The 20,740-nt window shown below is 42.0% G+C and overlaps 2 protein-coding genes across 4 annotated transcripts in view; one reads left to right on the forward strand and one right to left on the reverse strand.

Annotated features, from left to right (window-relative positions):
- Positions 1-3,409: 3,409 nt before the first annotated feature.
- LOC116223213 (ovarian cancer G-protein coupled receptor 1-like) lies at positions 3,410-7,418 on the forward strand. Of its 2 annotated transcripts, none has more exons than XM_031579186.2 (3): positions 3,410-3,553; positions 4,792-4,881; positions 5,450-7,418. In XM_031579186.2, the coding sequence occupies exon 3, from the start codon at positions 5,493-5,495 to the stop codon at positions 6,429-6,431; it is 939 nt and encodes a 312-aa protein (XP_031435046.1). In that variant the 5' UTR covers positions 3,410-3,553; positions 4,792-4,881; positions 5,450-5,492; the 3' UTR covers positions 6,432-7,418. The 2 variants fall into 2 exon arrangements, with proteins under 2 accessions (XP_031435046.1, XP_031435040.1); XM_031579180.2 differs by having other exon boundaries at positions 5,475-7,418.
- Positions 7,419-7,504: 86 nt separating this feature from the next.
- kalrna (kalirin RhoGEF kinase a) overlaps positions 7,505-20,740 on the reverse strand; it is a 144,851-nt gene continuing 131,615 nt past the window's right edge. For both annotated transcript variants that reach the window (XM_031557899.2, XM_031557904.2), the window contains 22 exons: positions 20,628-20,694; positions 20,110-20,213; positions 19,900-19,969; positions 19,713-19,799; positions 19,508-19,600; positions 19,351-19,401; positions 19,167-19,244; positions 18,305-18,490; positions 17,966-18,137; positions 17,546-17,781; positions 16,820-17,073; positions 15,065-15,200; positions 13,945-14,007; positions 13,184-13,211; positions 12,850-13,012; positions 11,865-11,986; positions 11,629-11,760; positions 11,343-11,504; positions 11,177-11,255; positions 10,553-10,753; positions 10,323-10,461; positions 7,505-10,206 (listed from right to left, as the gene is read on the reverse strand). In XM_031557899.2, the coding sequence (XP_031413759.1) occupies positions 9,661-10,206; positions 10,323-10,461; positions 10,553-10,753; positions 11,177-11,255; positions 11,343-11,504; positions 11,629-11,760; positions 11,865-11,986; positions 12,850-13,012; positions 13,184-13,211; positions 13,945-14,007; positions 15,065-15,200; positions 16,820-17,073; positions 17,546-17,781; positions 17,966-18,137; positions 18,305-18,490; positions 19,167-19,244; positions 19,351-19,401; positions 19,508-19,600; positions 19,713-19,799; positions 19,900-19,969; positions 20,110-20,213; positions 20,628-20,694 (3,169 nt within the window). In that variant the 3' untranslated portion in view covers positions 7,505-9,660. The remainder of the gene's footprint in view (positions 10,207-10,322; positions 10,462-10,552; positions 10,754-11,176; positions 11,256-11,342; positions 11,505-11,628; positions 11,761-11,864; positions 11,987-12,849; positions 13,013-13,183; positions 13,212-13,944; positions 14,008-15,064; positions 15,201-16,819; positions 17,074-17,545; positions 17,782-17,965; positions 18,138-18,304; positions 18,491-19,166; positions 19,245-19,350; positions 19,402-19,507; positions 19,601-19,712; positions 19,800-19,899; positions 19,970-20,109; positions 20,214-20,627; positions 20,695-20,740) is intronic.

The following is a 20,740-nucleotide window of genomic DNA, read 5'->3' on the forward strand; positions in this document are numbered from 1 at the left end:
GTTGATAACGGAGACCTTATAGTGAGATTGACAGGTCAACAAACCAATCACGCCACTAGCAAGCTGTTTACCTTGTGAGTAGTAGCATGCTAACATTAGATAGGTGGCTCAGGCACCTCACAAATCCTATCAGACGTATTTTTCAGTTACAATAAAGGGGTTTTTACATTGTACAGTGTCTATTTCTCGGTAACTTTTAAAAAATCTAAGCAAAAAAAAGTCCAACAAACAACTTTTAGGTACAAATACGACCATCTACGTAGTTTGATCCGCCATCTTCTTCAGACGTGAGCATAAACCGGATCTGATTGGCTAGCACCTGTGCTGTCAGTTATGCATGAAAGGCAATTTGATTGGCTGACACATGCGTTGCCTCTCGAAAAGTTGAACATTTTTCAACTCTTGCCGCAAGCAACGCATGAAACGCAACGCAACGGAACCCAACGAAGCCACAATTCAGTTCGGCAAAGGATGACGTCACCCCATTCAAAGTGAATGGGGATCCGTTAACCTTGACTGATCAACGCATTCCAACGCAACCGTGTGAATGTGCCGTAATTGCCACAACGTTCCTCCCTGCCCACTGGTTACAGCACAACACACACAATTATCATACAACCACATGATTACACAAATCAATACACAACAATAATTCCCTAGACTGACATGTGACAGTTGTTTTTACAAACCTGTGAAACATTATTTTTTTATTACATAGTTATTTCTTTGCTTTATGATAGTGAGGAAATACTTTGTTTATGATACAGGGTCTGTGTATAGTTTGGTTTTTGTGTCTAGCCCTGTGTGTAGAAATGGTGCTGGCCGCCATGTACGGCATATATGTTCATTGTTCTGTCTAGTTTAGTTAGTCTTGTCCTGTCAGGTATGTGCTTCTATGTAGACCGGGTTACTGCTGATTTGTTGTCCTCTGCTCTTATAAAGGCGTAGCAGGTTCTGTTTATTTATTAGAGTGCTGAATGTTGTCCTCTGCTAATTGAGAGGCTTAGCAGTTCTCTTGGATATTTTGAAGCATATTAAAACATATATTTGAACCCTCACTCTGTCTCTGAGCTTTTTGGGCCAAACCCACATTTTTGACGGCAACCGAGGCTCGGTCGGTCACAATTGGTGGCAGCGGTGGGATTTGGCCTACAGTACAGGAGTGAGTGGTAAAATATTTTTTTGGAGCATAGTTTGCACTTCCAGTTTTTCTGCATCCTGTTTTTGCGAAGTTCCCTTTTTTTTTGATGATGGGGCCTAAAAAGGCATGAGCAGGGCTGCTTGACGAAGAGGAAGAAGCAGAAGCCCTCGGAGGAGGAGAAACGGGCAAAGTGCCGGAATTGGCCCGTGGGGCTGAAGATGTATCCCTGCAGGAGGCGAGAAATGGTCCAAGCCCATCTCTCAGTGCAGCAGGCCAGAGAGGATGGACTGGAGCAAGAGGCGGCATGGCAGGAGGCCCAGTGGAAGACGAAATAATGCCAATGCCACTGCAGTCCATCAATTAGTCCACAGTAAGCTTCCATTCACACGGTTGGGTTGGAATGCGTTGATTCAACGGATGCCGGAGGAGGAGTCTGGCGCATGGGGTTGTGTTGATAACGGAGACCTTATAGTGAGATTGACAGGTCAACAAACCAATCACGCCACTAGCAAGCTGTTTACCTTGTGAGTAGTAGCATGCTAACATTAGATAGGTGGCTCAGGCACCTCACAAATCCTATCAGACGTATTTTTCAGTTACAATAAAGGGGTTTTTACATTGTACAGTGTCTATTTCTCGGTAACTTTTAAAAAATCTAAGCAAAAAAAAGTCCAACAAACAACTTTTAGGTACAAATACGACCATCTACGTAGTTTGATCCGCCATCTTCTTCAGACGTGAGCATAAACCGGATCTGATTGGCTAGCACCTGTGCTGTCAGTTATGCATGAAAGGCAATTTGATTGGCTGACACATGCGTTGCCTCTCGAAAAGTTGAACATTTTTCAACTCTTGCCGCAAGCAACGCATGAAACGCAACGCAACGGAACCCAACGAAGCCACAATTCAGTTCGGCAAAGGATGACGTCACCCCATTCAAAGTGAATGGGGATCCGTTAACCTTGACTGATCAACGCATTCCAACGCAACCGTGTGAATGTGCCGTAATTGCCACAACGTTCCTCCCTGCCCACTGGTTACAGCACAACACACACAATTATCATACAACCACATGATTACACAAATCAATACACAACAATAATTCCCTAGACTGACATGTGACAGTTGTTTTTACAAACCTGTGAAACATTATTTTTTTATTACATAGTTATTTCTTTGCTTTATGATAGTGAGGAAATACTTTGTTTATGATACAGGGTCTGTGTATAGTTTGGTTTTTGTGTCTAGCCCTGTGTGTAGAAATGGTGCTGGCCGCCATGTACGGCATATATGTTCATTGTTCTGTCTAGTTTAGTTAGTCTTGTCCTGTCAGGTATGTGCTTCTATGTAGACCGGGTTACTGCTGATTTGTTGTCCTCTGCTCTTATAAAGGCGTAGCAGGTTCTGTTTATTTATTAGAGTGCTGAATGTTGTCCTCTGCTAATTGAGAGGCTTAGCAGTTCTCTTGGATATTTTGAAGCATATTAAAACATATATTTGAACCCTCACTCTGTCTCTGAGCTTTTTGGGCCAAACCCACATTTTTGACGGCAACCGAGGCTCGGTCGGTCACAATTGGTGGCAGCGGTGGGATTTGGCCTACAGTACAGGAGTGAGTGGTAAAATATTTTTTTGGAGCATAGTTTGCACTTCCAGTTTTTCTGCATCCTGTTTTTGCGAAGTTCCCTTTTTTTTTGATGATGGGGCCTAAAAAGGCATGAGCAGGGCTGCTTGACGAAGAGGAAGAAGCAGAAGCCCTCGGAGGAGGAGAAACGGGCAAAGTGCCGGAATTGGCCCGTGGGGCTGAAGATGTATCCCTGCAGGAGGCGAGAAATGGTCCAAGCCCATCTCTCAGTGCAGCAGGCCAGAGAGGATGGACTGGAGCAAGAGGCGGCATGGCAGGAGGCCCAGTGGAAGACGAAATAATGCCACTGCAGACTTCCTCTCCCGCTTACCAGCTTGAGACCAGAGGTGGGGGGGTGTGTGACAGTCGTGGTACCTGTGTGTGGGTGACACTAAACTAACCTATGCCTCCATAAACTGCACAAAATTAACTCTCAACGGTCTTGAAATATAAGTACTGTAGCAACAGGTTTTCCTACGCCTAAACACTGGTCTTGCAAGTGTCATGGTGATGCTTCATCTTTTCCCAGTTGAGGTCATTATGTAAGACAAATTGACAAACACTTCCTGTGTTACTCCCTCATCTTAACTCTCCAGATTTTACATTAGAAATTGCATCACGCACAAGTTTCACTTCGTCCATCCCTGTGAACTGAAGCCAGAAGGCTCTAGCGAATCTCCTGAGAGCACATGCAGGACCTTCTATGAGGCTTGTGGAGAGCGTTTAAACTCACTGGAGGGCTTTTCACAGACCAATTCACCAGACACAGCTGAGAGAACTGTGTACAGGTGAGCTCACAATGATTCGCATTAGCCAATCAGAACGCTCGTACTGTCGTTGCCTTATAATAATTCACAGTAAACCATAAGCTGCGTAAAATGAACTGTTGATGTTCATAAGAAAGTAGTTTTCTCAGGTTCAGCACCTTGCAAGTGCCATGGTGATGCTGCATATCTTTCCTGTTGTGGTCATGACAGTCAGTGTATAATCACTAAATGCTTCATGTGAAAGCTACCGTAGGCATGACTCAGATAGATGATAAAGTCTGTGTGTCTCTCTGTGTGTGTGTGTGAGTGTCTCTCTCTGTGTGTGTTTTCTTCTGAAATACTGGTAACTGGTAGGTTATTATGGGAAATAACATACAAGTAAAATATCTGTATGAGGTTTTGCGTTGGGGAAAATGTACTTTTATTCAATTTCTTATTTATGACTCAAAATATTGCCAGAAAAAAATCCATGAATGGAATTTGATGCGCGTCACAACAAGTAAGTAGTGTAGCAACAGTTGAACAGTCCGTAACAAAGTTGAGAAGCCCCTGGCAGGGGGTAAGCAAGGCATTTATACAGTTTGTTATCACACTACAGTTTCCTTCCTTGTCCATATCTCAACTCAATTAATGATGATATGACCCTCTGTTATTTCTTGTAAATCATTCAATTCTCTGACAGAAACACACACACAAAATATACAATATTTATACACTTTATTAGTCTGACTGCTAGTGTGGAACTGGTTTCAGCAAGTTGAAAAAGAGGATGTCATGTCTGACAGAATGTGGTAGAGATGCAGGGTGTGACATCTCATGAAGTTTGAACCTAGCTAGGCTTTTCTTTTGAACATTATTCAGTGGCGCCACTTCACATCTAGTGGTTGTCAAGCTATAGAGCCCACCGCATTTCAGGGGGTGCTACCCCAAAGCGACACTCCCGCCCATCTTATTCCGTAAAAGCCATATGAGGCTTCAATCATGCAATGTTTCATGTGGATAGGTGTAGTCTAAGTATGCAATATTGTCGAGGAAAAAAACGTTGATAAACAGCATACGAGCACCCTGCAATGCAGCGCAACTTTCTGGTCTTTTCTACGGCTAGAACACTATACAATTGAGATTGGTTTAGATGGAAGATCAGTGGTTGACTGTTATTGCAGGAAAGTTTAATGATGGTGTCAGAGATACAGACCAAGTCTAGTACATATTTGTTCCTGATGAATTGAAATCATTTCCACTGCGCTGTGTGTCATCAGCTCAAGCTGGTGTGAAGACTGACAAGATCTTCCCTGAAAGGCTCCTCATTGACGCATTCACCAGGACACAGTTGGGAGAGTCTTCTACAGGTGAGCTCACAGTGCCTCTTCTGCTTTATGACAACATCAACAGTTTTAAATTGAACAAAAGTTTAACGATGCAACAGTTTAAACTAAGAGGTCTTTTTTTAGTTGCACATTAATTTATTCTGATGATTAAAGAAAAGTATAGATGTTTTCAAAGTTTCCAGAACATTGATATAGAACAGTGAATACACTTTTTTACCTGATTGACTTCATGGGTCTCCTGTTATACAGAAATATTGGGACACCTGCCAGCCAATAAGAAAATAGTATTTCTCAACATAAAATATATAGTGTCATTAATATCCAGAATTCATGTCATTTGATCTGCCAACCAATCAGAAAAGAGTATTTCTCATTTGATCTGCCAAGAGACAAGTCCTATCTGAACCCTCAGCAATTACATTTTACCTACACAATTGGAAATATTGATTCTGAACATTGAGATACTCTCAGTCCATGAATAGTACAAATACTGTATGGAGCAGTGTTTTAAGTGGGTTCTTTTTAGTTGCATTCAGAAGAGTCAACAGAATTGTAAAAGTCGATGCGAGTAAAGTTTATGGATGTCCAGAATTTTTGTCATTTGATCTTTCTAGAGACAGAGTCCAACTGAAATGGAGGAACCTCACAACCAGACATCAGCATACGACTACACAGAGCCAACATTTTTTTATTATGATCCATTTTATTATGATGTTTCAGATCATTCATATCCTTATTCAATCATCCAGGATTTTCAAACCATCCTCCTGATCGTTCACTGTCTAATTTTCTCTGTTGCCCTCCCTCTAATATGCGTGGCTTTTCATGGGTTGCACTCTGTAGTCAAAACCAATCATGTTGTGTACGTTATAAACCTGTTCATTTCTGATCTGATTCAGGTTTTTGCCAAACTGATTTTGAGTGTAACAAGACAAATGCATGTGTATGAAGTTGACCTACCTATGATGTTAGTGTACATATTTGGTGTGGGACTTAACGTTTGCTTTATGGTGTGTATATCTGCAGAGAGATATACAATGATTGCTCACACTGTTTGGTACCGAAACATGCTAAGGCTGAGGATATCAGTGTTTGTGTCTGTCGCTGTTTGGATATTGATATTGATATCGTGTGTCATCTTGTCTACCATAAGCAATGACAATTTGAGTATAGTTGTGCTTGTGGGTATGCTGCTGCCTTACCCCCTGGTGGTGTCCTTTTTTGTGGGGACATGGAGGGCCCTCTCCAGGACATCAGTACCTCATAATGACCAGAGACAGATTATGGCAACCCTGGCTCTTGTTCTTTGTGTTTACACCATCTCATTCCTACCTCATATAGTGATAATAATTCTATCTCGATTTCCATATGTATATACTGATCCAGTTTCTCAACATAAGTGGGAACATTCTTCTGAAATTCTCATTGCCTTGAACCCCCTGTTTGATTTTCTACTTTATGTGTTCATGAGGAAGGATGCTAAAGATATCTTTAGTGCTCTTTTTTCCTGTTTTTATAAGAGACATGAAGCAAACACAGTTCAAACATATGTGACAGAAGCCCAGGTCTAAACTAAAGGAGCTATGTGTAGCCCAGACACAACACGTTTAAAATCGTCACCATATTCAAAATTCTATTTCTATAAATATTTGTTTGAGGTTGTGCTTGTGGCCTCTCCAGGAAATCAGTACCTCGTAATGACCAGAGACAGATTATGGCAACCCTGGTTCTTGTTCTTTGTATTTACATCATCTTATTCCTACCTTATGTAGTGATGGAGACTCTCAATCATTAACAGAAAAGGAACCTCTTGGATTTGCTTTTCCTGTTCTGCTGATGTTCTCATGGCGTGGAACACCCTTTCACAAAGTAGGTTTTTAGCGAGGTGGGCTCAGTGGACAACTTTAAACTATTTTAAAATAATTTACTTCCTTAACTTTAACTTCTTCTTTAACTCCCTGTTTTATGCCCCTTGGATTGTGTGATTTATCTTTGATTATTATTATGTGTCTGGTGCAGTTCTTTTTCTTTTTCAGGCTAAATATGGTTATTTATACATAGCCTTACTAGATGTGGTAAACTGTTAAGTAGTTTAAGAATAGCATAAAGACAAATCAGAAGTACAGCAATAAAAAAGCGCTCAAAACTATTGTGGCGTTATGTACGTGTGATTGCCTGTACTTCCATGTTGTGCTTGTTATGTGACATACTGCCTGTGCCCGTAGAATGTTTATGTCTGTAATTCTGTTTTAGTGTTTTAATTTCAAGTGTTTAGTATCATGTACTAGAAATGTGACTAATCAGACAAATGAGCAATTCAAACCCCCATTAAAGTTTATCTTTAAGCAAAAAGAAGCTTCAAAGCTGGTGTGGTGGAAGTTCACTGTCTAAATAGACTATATTTATATGATCTATAATATTCTGCACAAAAAGGAAAACCATCTTTCTTGCCAAGCTCATGATAACATCATGTTAATGTGGAGCCATTACCCCGTCCTGAGAACCTACCGCACTGGTACAACCTGCAGCTGTAGCTTAGCGATAAACTACTACATTGTTTTAAAATGTTGCCACATTTCAATCTGTGCTGTTTAGACCCAGATAATCAACTGTGGAGACACAGATTACATAAAAATTATCTATAGATTTGTGGAATCTTTATTTTTTTCTATAAACAAGCACTGTTTATTAAACATTCAGTAACAAACAAACAGCCTGTATGATTTAGGAAAGGGTATTTCCATCTGATAGCCAAATTTTACACAGACCTATGTACAAGGCAATAAACACATGAGATATAGAAATATACAGGGTCAGAAAATGAACAAAGCAGTTATGCAAGTTCATCCTTTCTATAGGCTCTCTGCAGAAATGAACAATACAAAAATGATATGATATTCCAAGTTCTTTTATGTGCCACAGATTGAAATTTTAAACCAGAAGGGCGCAGTATAATTCTAATCAATCTGACTACAACACAAGTATTTAAATGTCCATTCCACTGTAGAAACTGAAGTTGTATAATGAAATTCCCTACTCTGGTAGAATGATGTTTGACGTTGTAGCTAAAATCCAAGTGTTCTGTACCACCACTTTGTTACTGAGGAATCAATAGCCATTTACCCCATGCAGCACTGATGAATACAATCTAACAATTAGTCAATGTAAGGTATCATTCTACACTCGAAACACATTATTGTGTTGTGCTAAGAAAACATGACAACTCCTTATGCACAAAATACAGTCTTAATGTTGCTGAGCCGTGTAATTGTGTTTGATCACAAATGACTATTATTATTACCACAGCCTCATGTAAACAGTCCCTGCTTACTGTGATGTAGTGGAGTGATGTGGCACACTAAAGTAATATTGTAGTAATAATAAGCAATAAGTGTTGACTGTGAAACTACAGCCACATGAAAAAAAACATTGCTCTTCATCGCTAGAGATAGTTAATGATAGGTAGAAAAATGTGCAATCCATAATGAATGTTTTAGTTTCACACGTATGCCTGACAAGAAACACAAGTGCTACACTTCACATCTAAAAGTTTGAATGATCTCTTAACTTTCTGAATATAGTTTGGTCATGCCATTCCAACATTATACAATCTCTGTAAAGGATCTGACAACTTCCTAGGTATTTAGCTATAGAAACATCTGAATTTGCATCTGAAAATGCGTGAAAAGAAATCTTATTTTTTTTAAATAATAATCTGACACAACACACATCTTGAGTCTATGTGAAGAATGAAAAGAATACATTTTGATTTCACATTGGAGGCACAGCTATATTTGTTACAAAAAATAAATAGCATTAAGGCTTGGACTTTTCCACTCAGTTATGGATTTTAAACTAGGCTCTCTGGATAGGAAGTATATCAGCATTGTTTACAGACAAGCGAAATGTTTTATGACCTGAGGACACCAAGTGAGTTCATTATGGTCTCTAAATGTAGTCACGTTTTGTATTTGAACCAGATGCATACACTTAATTATATCATTATAAGGGTTGCCATGATGTAGTTCAACAAGTAACCAGACTATGATTTGTTTTGAAGACAGAAACCTATGACCAGCAACAAAAAAAGGCAGCTATGTTTTCCAAGAATTGCAGAATCATCGCATCGAAAACATTTTCGTTCGTTTAAATACTGTTGAAAGGAATAGAGGAACAATACGATACAGAAGTAACTTCTGAATCATACCTTTAACAAGCATTTGAAACAGAAGTAACTTCTGAATCATACATTTAACAAGCATTTGAAACCGAAATCAAATGAAAAGATGGTGTTTGGCCATAAGCTCCTGGCATGGTGTAGTTAGTACAGTCAGAAGAATGATATGAGCATTATACATTACGCTAACCTGTCCGTTACGCCAGGTACATTCTTTTATTGTTGTTTATTATTGGACCAGTGGGAAAATAGCAGGTTAACTGTATGTACTATACATGGTATTTCATTCAAAGTCCAAAGTGCTAAATACTTCTTTGTGATGCACATCTTTATGGTTTGACCACTTTCTACAGATATTGTGCATTTGTTCTGTTTCTCTTCTTAATCTTCTTTTAGAATAGATAACAGTAGGTTCAATCTACAGCAAATGTGAACAGACCCGTTGCAGTTCCTTCGGTGGTCAGCTAAGTGCACTAAAGTTTCTCAGTCCATAAAAGTCATGTTTTGGAGCATGTTCACAGCAGTGATAACTACCCTGATCCCACGTGGAAAAATGCGATCAGTACATGAAGAAACCATCTGGCTGCCACAACGACCACAGTCTGCCCGCTTCACAGGCCTCCTCATAGGGTATGGCCCATACTGCTCGTCACCAGACCCTTGATGTTGGTGACTGGGCGCACGTCATGCAGTTGCCGGCGACGGTCTATGAAGGAAGCCAACCTGCCCGTATCCAGCGGGGTCTTGGAGTAGTCGCCGCTGTGGGCACTAACCCAGGGGTGCTGCAGGCAGGACGTCGCAGCGGGCCGTTTGCGAGGGTCCTGCTGAAGCATGGAGGTTATGAAGTCCCGTGCGGCCTGGCTGACTCCGCAGAAGTACTCGTCAGGGAAGCAGAAGTCCAGCTTGCAAATGTTCACACAGGTCTCCTCCAAGCTCTCGTCAAGGAAAGGGGAGACTCCGCTCAGCATGACGTAAGCCAACACGCCAACGCTCCACACGTCGGAGGTCAAAGACACTGGTGTTCCTTGGATCAACTCAGGAGCAGAGAACTCTGGGTTGCCAAGGAGTAGGTGAACGTAGCGGTGACCAGATACCTGAATGGCATCTCCAAAATCAATGAGCTTCACACAGGGAACTGGCACGTGCAGATCCACCAGGAGATTCTCGGGCTACAGAAATAACAAAAGGCATTGAGTAAAGGACGAATAAATGTTAATAATAATAACAATATTATTATTTAACATATAATGTGCAAACAGCAAACATGTTTGTCGTATCAACTCACCTTCAGGTCTAAATGAGCAACTCTGCAGGTGTGCAAATGCTGCAAGGCCTCTAAGGTGTCCTTAACAAAAAATGCCACCTTCTCCTCCATCAGTTCATCATGAGCCACTAGGTAGTCAAAAAGCCTCCCATCCTCCAAGCTTGAGAAAGACACACAGAAAGACTTACCACGATGCAAACCTTTACTATTGACAATTCACAGCCCTGCTTATAGAGGAGTAGAGGACTTACAGCTCTAAGACCAGGACGTAAGCGGACGCTGTCTCATAGGTGTCCGAGAGAGCTACCAGCTGTGGATGCTGGACGTGTTTTAGGATGTCAGCCTCATGGGCCACCTGCTCCTTCTTCTGCATCTTCTTATTGACACATTTCACCGCCACCTCCTTCTTAGTGGCCTTGTTTAGGCACTTCTTCACCACAGAGAATCGGCCCCTACAATCAGAGGTGTTACATTTACATTTAGTCATTTAGCAGACGCTTTTGTCCAAAGCGACGTACAAGGGAGAGAACAGTCAAGCTAAGAGCAATAAAAAGCATGGTGTAACAATAAATACAACGACCTAGAAAAAAGGAAAAAGAAGTGCAGGAATGTAACTGCTGAAGTGCAAGTTAAGCGCTAGTCAGGTGCCAGTTAGGAAGGGAGGTGCTCTCTGAAGAGTTGGGTCTTCAAAAGCTTCTTGAAGGTAGAGAGGGACGCCCCTACTCTGGTAGTACTAGGCAGTTCGTTCCACCAACGTGGAACTACAGTGTTGCGCCGTGTTGCGGTAGAGAAGGTGGAATGTAGTTCAACTTCACCTCCTGAAGAAGCACGTACGTGAGATGAACTAACTAGAGAAAATGCTAAATATAACCTACCTCCCGATTTCAGATATTTCTGTGAAAGCCGACTCAAAGTGATCTTTCCACTGAATCCCCATCCCATCGTATGTAGAGGCTTCAAGAAAAACCATAGAAATCGTTAGCGGTGAAAAATACACACACAGCATACACACACAGCATACACACACAGCATGTGACTCACGTCCACTAGGAAGGGTGACCATGTTGGAGGGCTCGCTGGGTGGACTGACTCCCCAAGGGTTGCTTGCTCCGACCCGAAACTGGTAGTGCCCGCCGGGGATTAGGTCTTCAATCTTCACACACACATCTGATGTGGATACAGAGGGTTGCCAAACCAGCGAGTCTGAAGGATCAAGAGCGCAGGCACGGTTCATTAACCTTACAATAGGCTTATAATTGAGTGAGCTGGGATAAAGCAGTTTGATGGAGTATGTTTTCTATAAACAGCAGATGTGTTGCATTCTTACCCTCTTGCCTGTACTCCACGGTGTAACTGGAAACAGTGCAGTTTCCTGAGCTGGCCGGGGGAAGCCAGTGGACGATCACCGCGGAGCTGCTCGCCTCCTGGGCCACAGGCCGGGCAGGGGCTGATGGGATACCTGTGCAACATGATGAATCCACCACTTGTTATTCAATCTATTTTTCAGTCTCAATTCGTCTGTTGACTATGTGTGCTATTTCCCCGCTTTCATCTTCTCCTTACCCTGGACTTTAATAGAGGCGGAGGAGGAGGCGGTGCCGTGGTCATTGACGGCCACACAGGTGTAAATACCCGTGTCCTGAGGCAACAGGTTACAAATCTTCAGCAGGATATCCCCCGTGTCCCTGGAGATAAACAGAGTGGCATTTCTCAAAGCTGCTGTTACCGGGGAAGAATGTAGCTGTGGCATCTCAAGACCCCTTCACTGGGCCCTCCAACAGACATCTGACATTCTTCATCTTTATAATGTTGCAGTGTACCGTATTTAGCCGTTTATATTCCAGTAAAATCCAGAAAAGATCTTAGATCTAAAGTATCTAAATCTTGCTTTGTTTTTTCAAGTTCACATCAAAACATTTGGAGAAAAAAAACGAGTCCCCTCAAACAGATCAAATCAGATTGCTGTTTTTATCTGACATAAAAAACTATTTATCCTCAGATCTCTACTCCACAGTATTCCTGCAGACATCATCTTGAAATCTCCCATTGTGTCAGAGCAGTAGAGGAGGCTATTGAATCTCCAAAGCACGTGATAGTGGGGCTCTCTCTCCACTGTGATCAAGTCGGCTGTGGTATAACACGGAGATTTCACAGCCGACTTCTCATGAGGCACTGATCCACACTTGGTTCCCACAGGATTAAAAGACGCCCTCTGCGAACCCTTCAAATCCTGTCCCTCCTGGCGCCTGCTACACTACCTGCTCCTGAAAATCACACTGATTTGCCACCCAGGATCTCAGACTCACTCTTAGTTTAATCCGTATTCAAAACATTTCAGGAAAGAAATGAGGCATTTGGTCACCCAAACCTTACAGAGTACCTAAAGTTCCCATACCCTAGTCTCCAGTGTGATTTTAAGTGTGATATTAACAGTCACATTAACAGTATATTGGACTGCTCTTGGACTGTTGGTGTGCATGCAAGGAGTCATTTACTTTTTGCACCTGGGCATAATCACCAGTTATTTAGTCCTAAAACATGTAAGTACCTGATGTTTATTGTGAATCGGCTGTTGTTCACTATCGGACTCTGATCTGGGCCCTTCAGAGTGATCTTTGGCTTTGGCCGTCCACAGACCTTGCAGCACAAGACCACAGTCTCCCCAAACGCACAAGTCACATCAGCCAGAGGGATCAGGAACTCTGGAGCAACTTTTGAACAGAATCATAATACAACAGAGATTCCTACATGACTAGAGCTTCACATGGGTTCATGGCATGTGTAAACCTTCATTTATTCAGTCATTCATTCTGGCGTTGACAACACACCAATAAGCAAAAGCCCACTCTGAGAGCACAACTGATTTTTCATTAATTTCTTACCTTCTTGAATAAAGTTGGGGTTCAGTAACTGCAAAGCAAATAAATTACAGTTAAGACTTAGATAGTTCAGATCTAAAAGCAGATGCCAAGGTCATCTGAGTATGTGATCTTTATGTCCCATTGACAAGCCGATGGTTGTTTCATGACTTGACCACTTAGGGGCGCTATTATTACATCTAGGAAATGGTGACCATGATGGTGAATTCTGATGAAACATCAATTTCTGAGAACTGACTGGAATTATGAATGTGAGTTTGGGGGGGGGGGGGGGAGGGAAGGGGCCTGTAAACCATATACAAATCCTTTGTCAAAATCAAGTGTCCTTGAAAGCCTCTTGAAAGAAAACCTGAAACTACTAACAGATTTGTAGAATCATATTCATATGTGTGAGTGGCAAACACAGTAGCTTGCTGTAGTTTTTAAATACATACATGCCAAACAGAGCTATGCAATTCACTGGTAATCTGAAGTCACTACAAACAAATATTTAGATGTGATTCAGACAAAATACACAGAAGCCAAAAAATACATGTAGAAAAACAAAATCATAATAATTAGATTTGAAATATTAGTTCAGAAAATAAGATCAGTTAGAAACACTTTACTGTGAGAAAGACTGCAAAAAAAAAAAAATCCTGTGGATACAGCCACACCACATCTTCTAGAAATACTAGGCATAAACAGCAGGACTAAACCACTACAACACACACTTGGACACTGCTAGGGGCTGCATGCATGACGGACTAGATTTTAAGTACTACCTCCATGCTAGTTCTGGGGTCTAGCTCGTCATCGCAATCTGACTCCTCTGAACTGTTTGACTCCTGTGGTGGAGCATGAGAAAGAGTAGAGTTAGACAGGTGGCCGTGGTCTCCTCCTGCCCTTGCTAGAAGCATGTAGCCAGCGGAGGAGACGGGTGACGGAAGAACACAGGGCTTGCACAGGACACAGACATCATTTCAGTGCCGTCTTCCGTGAGGGATGATAACAAGAAGTTGGAGGAGAGCATCCAGCATTTGGCACATTGGAAGCAGTGTTGGTGCATAGCTGCTCTGGTGGTATTATGTTAGACACATTCAGGATGTTAATGTGGGTCAAAAAACCGTTTAATCAAACAACGGAGAAGTCTAAAATGTGGTAGGTGGTGTAATGTGTAACTGTTGGTAGTAATAATTAACAGTATGGTTATGCAACCATCAGGAGGTGAGGGCGTACATTTTTACACACTTGTGGAGTGATTACTGTATATATACAGTATATAATAAAACCACAATGCCCACACCTCAGGAGTAAAATTAGATAAATGACACCAGCTGACCAAAACGAACCTGGGCACTTTTGTCCCTTATGACTATTAACACATTTGTCGCCATCGGTTTTTACATCAGGGTGAACAGTGTGAACCATCATGTTAATTGTTGTGGGGTAAAATTTGACCGGTGGCCAAGACTGATGTCAAGGTGACATGGCAGCTGTTAACCTAATTCAAATAATCATCTAACTTCATGGGCCCACGTGATTCTTTCAGGGTCGGTCAGAAGACATGCACCCGGACATTTTCAGAACTCAAAGAGGGGTTGCGAAATAACAAACCCTAACTCAAAAAAACATGCAAGACATTTGCTGGGTTGTTGTTTTCTCAAAATGATTATTAAAAGTCTGCCATAAACTGTTCTTTTAATATATTTTTTAAGTACTTGATTACAGTTAGCCAGGATAATTAGCAGAGTACGTATAGCCCCCTTGTGTCTACTGAGTGCTGTGAGTTTTATCGCATCTATACAGTTAGTGCCCAGACAGGGACTCAGGCGTGAAACAGGTGCGCGCACACGGGTGAGAGGGCAGCAGGCATTCAGGAGGCTCCGCCGCCTGCTTACTCACTTTCACTGCCACCTTGGTGCTCAGTATTTCCTTGGGCTTACGAGGAAGTCCGTTCTCAAGCTTGGCTTCACTTTTGCCACTGCTATCCTGCTCTGCTCGCTTTCTTGTACGCAGGGTATTCCATGACAGAGACTTCCTGTTGTACCAAAAGATGCAATGGTCAAAGCAGGAATATCAAGTGAAGGGGGTGGGAGGGGAAAAGATAGGTAACCAATCTTTATTGAGAAGAATCACAGGCATCCTGTCAGGAATAAAACAATGCCTACAGATTTGAAAGGAAAGTTTTGTACCCAAATACTGACTGTCACACCATATGGGCAACCCCCAGGGATCATTTCTTGGTGTTTAACTTCCCTCAGCATATCATAATGATGCTCTACTAAGACCCTCGGCATTCAGTCTTACACCAGGGTGGATACATCATTTGTGTCAAAGCAACTTGGGCTTCAAAGACCCCTTCATCAGGATAAATAAGGACTGAATGACAGATGTCAGATTCAATAGGCAGCTGCTTTGAACACAAATGTAATCTGCTTAGGACCAATAGGGTTAGTAGAAAACAAACCAGTACACTACAACAAAAGAGGAAAAACTGAATCATAACAAAATCATAAGAAAGTGCAAAAACTTATTGTGCTCTTCAAACTGATTTGTTTAATTCAACAGATTGTCAAAGCACTAAAACATTTTTTAAATGATCAGATTTCGACTCAGACCTATCAAAGAGAGCTGCCCTACGTGGATGTGTGAAGAGAATGATTTGTGAGTTTGTGAATCTTTGTGATTTATGGAACGCGGTTCTATAATGTCTACATTTAATAGACTGGTGATTTGATTTAACTTGTGGAATAGTTTGCTTTCATAGGGTACTCTAATCCACAGTGATTTGAATTTTGACAGAGGGCAGTTAGCTAGAAAAATGCAGTTTGACTGCATCTGTGCAGTTCTTTCCAAGTACAAACAATGTCATTGTGAGTATCCTGAAGCAAAACATAACGCTTAATTTTCTTGGCTTTGTTAAGTCATGCTCATGTCAAAATTTTATTTTACATATTTAAAATAATACATTTAAAATTATTAGTTACACTACAAGTACAATGCTGAACATTGTGACTATAATTATATTGCACAACCTGACTTCATTAATATGGATCCTCTTAAATAGTGCAAAAGACTTTATACAGGAATGTACGGAAAAGTATCAGTAAACAAATGAAGATTATTTACAATAATCGGCCAACATATCAGGTAACCAATCAAATCAAAATAAAACTGAAATTAAGTTCTCAAAAATAACATTAAAACAACAAAAACCCAACCTGTACAAATTGCCACAGACAATAACATAAACTTTCTCCACTTGGAGAAATAGACCGCAGTCCATTGAAAGGCCTTTTTTTTCTTCAAAATTCACAAAGGAAAAATAACGGTGTTAGAAACTGAAATAAAAGTCCAGCCCAGTGAGTTCCACATTGATGTAAGATTCTCTCGGTACATCTTCTTTCTAAGAAAATGAGATGCCTCTAAAGTTCATTCACACCTGTACGAGTGTTCTGCAATGACTTTTTTTTGAATTACTGAACAAAAAAAAAAAAGGGAAAAAACCCCATAGAAAGTAACACGAAATTAGACTTCGCCCTTCGTCCAACATTTCCAAGTTAGTTCCGACGAAAGAAGGGTGGATTCCTGTACCTTTGTCACGTGGCTCTATCAGCCAGCCAGAGCTCCAGTGGGGTGTGGCTGTGGGACACTTACTTGATATTTCCGTCAGCACTGTCTATGAGTGTTTTACTGAGGGGGCCCAGGATGTGACCTGGCAGCCAGCCCTCGGCCGCTGGGGATTGGCTGTTGGCTGCCCGATACACCAGGTACATGTTCTGCTGGTTGGTGGCCAGCACCTGCACCGTTTCTCCCTGGTTGACGCAAATCTCGTTCTCTTTCAGTGCATTGTAGTCTTGCGTCACCATCATGGTGGAGGACATCCCGTTACATCCGACTCCATCATGGTGCTGAGTGGTACAGGTCAGTGTGTGACACAGACACAGACACACATGGACACACACACATACACACATGGACATACACACACACACACACACACACACACACACACACACACACACACACACACAAAAAGAACATGCACACCAAAGTTACAGGAGAACATACTAAGTCTAAGAGGTAACTGAAATGAAAAAGAAAAGATGTTTAACTTGAAAGTGGTGAGAATTATTGAAAACTGGTTAAATTATTTCCTGCAGGTTGGTACAGAGCACCCATAACATGTGGCATATGAAGGAAGCACATTGGGTGGAACTGCGGCATTTTGATGCCACGGTTTTCTCAAAAACATCAACTGGTGTCCTGTTGAGAGGGAAACTAGGCCAGCAAACAGACTAATAATAGCCTCGCGCTAGAGCTGTGCTCTCGTTCTCGGATTGACTGTGAGTTTTGAGGCGAGCCATTCTAAGTGAGACTTACCCTTGTGGACTCGAACCGCTCGCTGTGTTTCTGTGGGTCGAAGCAAGGGCTGCCATTGGAGGTAGACATTTTGAGAGGGGTGGAGGTCCTCCCGGAGAGAGGGGGCTTCTCCACTCCCACGGAGGTGGTGGAGTTGGGTCTGCTGGGCTGCTGGGACGGACGGCTGGCCGATGAGTTCCTGGTCAGAGAGTGAGACCCACCCTTCTCCTTCTGGTACTCAATAGGGGACTGGAGGGCTGTAAAAGACAGTTAGGATGGGCATGGATGAAAAGTGTAGGAAAGTTAAAAAACAACACAAAAATCACACACAACAGCCCTGTAGTGAAAATATTGTAATCATATATGTTCATGTATGTAAGATATAGTGTATTACCATGTTTAAAATAAATACAAGTTCAATAAATTGATGGCCGTTCTCACCCGATAGAAAGTTGCTCTGGGCATCTAGGAGGTCTGTGATGTGCTGGACCCAGACCTGCTTGATGTCCACGTTTGCAGCTTGAAGCGTGAATCGTTCAGATGAACCACGACTCGTCAGCACCAGCTTACAGGGGTCATTGTCAACATGCTCCTCCAGTGCCAGGTAGCTCACCTTTCCAGACAGACAGAAATGCTTATTTTACTGTAGAGAACCAGCCTTTCTCCTTTAAAAGGACAGATGCTCAGTCCTGAGTTTACATGTGGGTACAAGCGATGAAAGTTCATTTTACGCAAAGTGAAACCTGTATGCTAAAGTGTGGTTTCAGTCTGGCCTCTTACCTTGATGCTCTTTTTAAACTGGTACCCAGGGGTGGACGAGCCCTTGCGGAGAAGCTCGCTGAAGATGACTATCTGCTCAAAGAGGAAGACCCTGCGCTCCTTGCTGCGGGACAGGACGCCGGTGTCCTGCTCCGTCACAAAGAAAGTCTCCTGCTGCAGCAGCTTGCCCTGGCTGGTCAACTTCCCCTGCCACACCAGACCACACACGGTTAGCATGAAAATATCGCTCCCTCTCTCCCTCACTATATTCAGCGCATCAGATTATCTTCATTATGCATGTGATGGCTGACAGTGCATTGCTCCTCAGAATTACATTAAACAGGTGCCCGGTGATGAAGACACTATGAAAAGCCTAGCGTCAGTTTCATGCATTATCATTATTATTAAGGAGCTTGTCGCTCAGTCTCTCAGCACTGGAGCATTAAGCCCTGCCAGGCTGTCATCTGTGTGTCAACACCCTTGTCGGCGACCGTGAGCCTGGCCCCCGTCTCTCTCCACACTCAGTCATAAAACTCAGCGCACACTCCCCAGTAGGTCACAGGCAAACACTATACTTAATTTCAACACAATTACCGCCAAGCATAGAGAATGTGCCCCTTATCTCAGAAGTCAGAGATTTAATATAGCAGCAGTGTAATGGAAATGGATGTCAGTAAGCTCATGGAAGAACAAACGTCGAGTGGCTGTCAGTATGTGAGCGAGCATGTAGAATCTCTTGCGAACACCTCCATTAACATCTCTCATTTTTAACGTCTCTCATTCTTGATAAATTCATGCATTTGCACTTTGTTTGTTCTCAAATATTTGCTCAAAACTAGCTTATCTAGCCAGGACAACATACATGGAGCAGTGCAAAACCTACCTCATAACCTTGAAGCCTGCCCAAGTTCATCATATCATTGCAGAGCTTCGGTACTTGAGACATCAAGTTAACAGCTTTCTGTAAAACAACAAAATTGAACACACTTTGAGTACTGGCAGTACAGAGTTTGGCTGTAGTACTGTACAATCTTTTCAAGTCAGACATTCTGCTTTGACGTTGTTACCTCAATATCTTGACAGTCCATTCCTGCCTTGATACTGTACTTCAAGAAGTCCTACAGATAAACAGAAAAAACACCACAAAAACACCACAAAATGTCTCACACTTGGGGTATCCTTGTACATTGAAATTGTATTTTGGTTGTGTTTTGGTCCTCCTACCTTTAGAAGCAGTTGATATTTTGTGATCCTCTGAATCGGCTTGATCAGAAAATCACTGATGGAAAGCCTGGAGCTGACTTCTTGCTGTATACTCTGTGGAAATGGGAAAAAGTTCTCAGAGATATTGACTAATTTGCTGTTTGGCTTAGTAGCATCAAACGTTTATAATATGTACAGTACATACCTCAAAGAATCAAATACATACCTCAAAGAAAGAGTCATATTCAGCAACAATGAATTCCGACTTGGGTTTGTTCTGACAGTAGACGACATACATATGCAGTCTCCTTTCCTGTGAACACATGGTTGACATCAAGATGAGTAAGCGATGGCTGGCACACTCCATTACCACGGTCAGAAAACCTCCAAAATGTCAAAACCTCCAAACTTACGTGTTTGATGAACAGCTCTGGTAGGTGCTCATGGTCCTCCAGACATTTCTCCAGTTCACCCACAAAGAAGCTACAAGACACAAAACAACAGTGACATTCTGAATGTATACGTCAGCTCCGTTCTGTTACTCCTGTTCTTTGCTACATGTATAACAATAGCCTATACAAGATATTTCAGAGTAAACAACACGTAAGTGCTTAATGCCTTACTCTCTGTGCCAGTCATAGATTTGGTGAATATTCCCAAATACAATCTTGTCTTTTCCCTTCATATCTTCAGGGACGCCCTTCTCCTCTATGGCCTTCATGTACTCCTGTACAGGACAATAGATGAAGCATAATAATGAATGGGGTGGTCCCTGAGCCCTCGTGACAACAGGAAACTTCAGATCATATCAGCAGTCTAACACAAACAGAGAATGTGTGAAGGCTTGTGCCTGGCGGTTTTGTTCGTGGCCGTCCACGCTCCATCATAAACGCTAGGTCTCCATGTCCCAGGTCAGCTTCACATATGGTCATGCAAATAGGAGCGATTCATGGAGAAGACTACTAATGGCATAAAACAGCCGGCCTGTGTTAAGCAACCAGACACTGATGCAAATAAAATAACAGTTGTATTGGAAGGAAGGGGATAAATAGGTCAGTTTCATTTGGCTCTGAATATGCCATCATACATCTGGTTACCAAGTAAGGCAAATATTGGTAAGTGTCTGGTAAGTGTGACTCACCTCAACTACGATGCCCAGATCTTTAACGTAGTCCTTCTCAGTCTGTATCAGCTCATTGAGGACAAACCTGCAATGAAACCGTTGCAGTAAATCTATAAATCTGCCTATTCATT

This window comes from Clupea harengus, chromosome 2 (assembly GCF_900700415.2).
Source record: "Clupea harengus chromosome 2, Ch_v2.0.2, whole genome shotgun sequence".
In the NCBI taxonomy this organism is placed as follows: domain Eukaryota; kingdom Metazoa; phylum Chordata; class Actinopteri; order Clupeiformes; family Clupeidae; genus Clupea; species Clupea harengus.

Coding starts and splice junctions, on each gene's coding strand:
- LOC116223213 (XM_031579186.2), top strand. CDS start 5,493: ATGGAGGAACCTCACAACCAGACATCAGCATACGACTACACAGAGCCA.